Raw genomic sequence first — 2337 nt, forward strand, 5'->3', positions numbered from 1 at the left:
GGACCAATCAACACGCTACTGGACCAATCACAGGTTAGCGACACGCTACAGGACCAATTACAGGTTAGCGACATGCTACAGGAACAGGAAGTAGCCAGTCTGGCAGCAGGAACTCACCTCCTCTATGTTGCGGCCCAGCAGCTCCAGCTCCGCGGCGGTCCGGCTCAGCTGCTCCTCCAGGTCCATGATGGTGGTCTGGGTGGAGCGCTCCTTGTTGGCTGCACGTTCTCTGGTCTCTGAGATCTGGAGACACGACACCAGAGAAGTGAGTCTACCTCTGAGCTCAGATCGTTTTAAAGACAGGAAGATGATTTACAGTTGGAAAACATTTCAGCTAGATTAAATATTTAGTTAGAAAGCTAATTAACAAAAGAACTATTTAGCTTTTTAACTAAATATTTAGCTTCAAACTAAATATTCAAAGCAAATATGTAGTCAGTAAGCAAGAGAAATATTTATCTTAACTAAACAACAAGCTAAATATTTAGTTAGCAATATTTAACTAAGCTGCTAACTAAATATTTTGCTTGCTAACTAGGCTGATAAATAAATACCTAGCCTGAAGCTACATATTTAGCATTGTAACAAAATATTAAGCTTGAGAGTACAACATTTATGAATGAACAACATGGTGATAAAGTGACTGCAAAAAATGACATGGTATTTTTTTCTCTTGGTTAAATGTTAATTTCTGAGTAAGTTTCAAGACGGCGCCCCCTAGTGGGCCTCACCTGCTGGCGCGCGTCGTTCACAGCCTCCTCCAGCCTCCGGCTCAGCAGCGAACACTCTCTGGTCTTTTCTTCCAGGGAGAGCTGATTGGTGCGGATGGTCTTCTCCCGTTTGGAGATGACGGTCAGAAGGTCCGAGTTCTGGTTGGAGACGTCGCTCAGCTTCCTGTCGGCCAGCAGGGGGAGCAGTCAGAGCTGCAGCAGGAGCACAGCTGGAGGCTTTTCCTCCACTCACCTGTCCAGAGACTCCACCTTCAGCTGGAGCTGCCGGTTCTCCTCCATCAGCAGCTGGTTCTTCTGCCGGAGCAGGTCCGTTTGGCGCGCCTGGGTGTCCACCTGACAGAAACACACTGTGAGGAACTGCAGCAAACCCCTGGGGGTTCTGACGGGTCAGAGAGCAGAACCTTCAGCCGCAGGTCCGTCAGGTTGCCGCTCAGCTCGAGGTTGCGCCTCTCGCGGCTGCGCTCCTCATCCTGCGCCTCCTGCAGCTGCAGCTGGCAGCGCCGCAGAGCCTCCGGCAGAACCTCCAGCTCCGACAGCCGGCCCTGCAGCTCCCGCCGGATCTGCTCCTTCTCCCTCTCCAGCTCCACCCGGACGGCCTGGGCGTCCCGCTCCGCCTGCGCCACCTGGGCCCGGGCCTGCTCCGCCTCGGCCCGCGTGTTCCCCACCTGCAGAGCGGAGCAGCAAGCTGAGCGCCTGGTTCTGCTTTCTGTCTCCATAAATCCAGGTACTGGTCCAGAAAGGAAGGTGATCAACCATAATGAAATAATAACGAAAGTTCAATCTGTCAAAACTCTAATTTACAAAGAACACTGAACTGGAAGAAGACATTTTAAATATCCCAAATATCTAAAAAAGCAATAAATAAAATGGATTATTAAAATTCATCTTTACACTCAAACAGGAAAAACTGAACAAACAGCCAGTGAGGAGTTTTAAAAAATAAAATCTTTGTGTCAAATGGTTTTATAATGGCATTAGAGCGCACTGTCTCTTTAAGAACAAACTACACAAACCAGCCTGGAGTTAGTTAACTGGTTAACTGGTTAACTGGTTATTGTGACAGAGTTCTGGCCGGGTCCAGTACCTGGATCTTGTAGTTGTCCAGCAGAACCTCACACTGCTTCATGGAGGTTCTGACCTGCTGCAGCTCCGCCTCAGTGCGGCTCAGCTTCTCCTCCGCCGCCGACACGGCAGCCTGGACAAACACACAGCTCAGCGTCCGCCGGACCCGGATGGCAGGAGAAGGTTCTGATCCGATCCCACCTTCAGCTTCTTGGTCTCCAGCTGGCCAGAGGCTTTCTGCTCTGTCACCGCCTGCAGCCGGTCCAGCAGCGCCTGCTTCTCCAGCCGACCTTTTTCCTGAACGGCCTGCAGCTGCTCGGTCAGCTCCGATATCCGGCTGGGGGAGCAGAACCGCAGGAACGACCCAGTTCAGAACCGCAGAGGTGGATGAAAACATGAAGGTCAGTTTGGACAGAACATCCGACCAACTGAGCGTCCATCCACCCATCCACCCATCCATCCACCCATCCACCCGTCCATCCACCCACCCATCCATCCATCCATCCACCCATCCATCCACCCACCCATCCATCCATCCATCCAC

The 2337-nt window shown here is 51.4% G+C and overlaps 1 protein-coding gene across 1 annotated transcript in view; it reads right to left on the reverse strand.

The window, feature by feature from the left end:
- odf2a (outer dense fiber of sperm tails 2a) overlaps positions 1-2337 on the reverse strand; it is a 22688-nt gene that overhangs the window by 5060 nt on the left and 15291 nt on the right. The window contains exons 13-18 of the mRNA XM_015046854.1: positions 1995-2130; positions 1816-1926; positions 1133-1396; positions 964-1064; positions 732-894; positions 118-243 (exon numbers count right to left, since the gene is read on the reverse strand). Of these exons, the coding sequence (XP_014902340.1) occupies positions 118-243; positions 732-894; positions 964-1064; positions 1133-1396; positions 1816-1926; positions 1995-2130 (901 nt within the window). The remainder of the gene's footprint in view (positions 1-117; positions 244-731; positions 895-963; positions 1065-1132; positions 1397-1815; positions 1927-1994; positions 2131-2337) is intronic.

Source organism: Poecilia latipinna, unplaced genomic scaffold (genome assembly GCF_001443285.1).
Source record: "Poecilia latipinna isolate Pla-1442-1.1 unplaced genomic scaffold, P_latipinna-1.0 Scaffold795, whole genome shotgun sequence".
Classification (NCBI taxonomy): domain Eukaryota; kingdom Metazoa; phylum Chordata; class Actinopteri; order Cyprinodontiformes; family Poeciliidae; genus Poecilia; species Poecilia latipinna.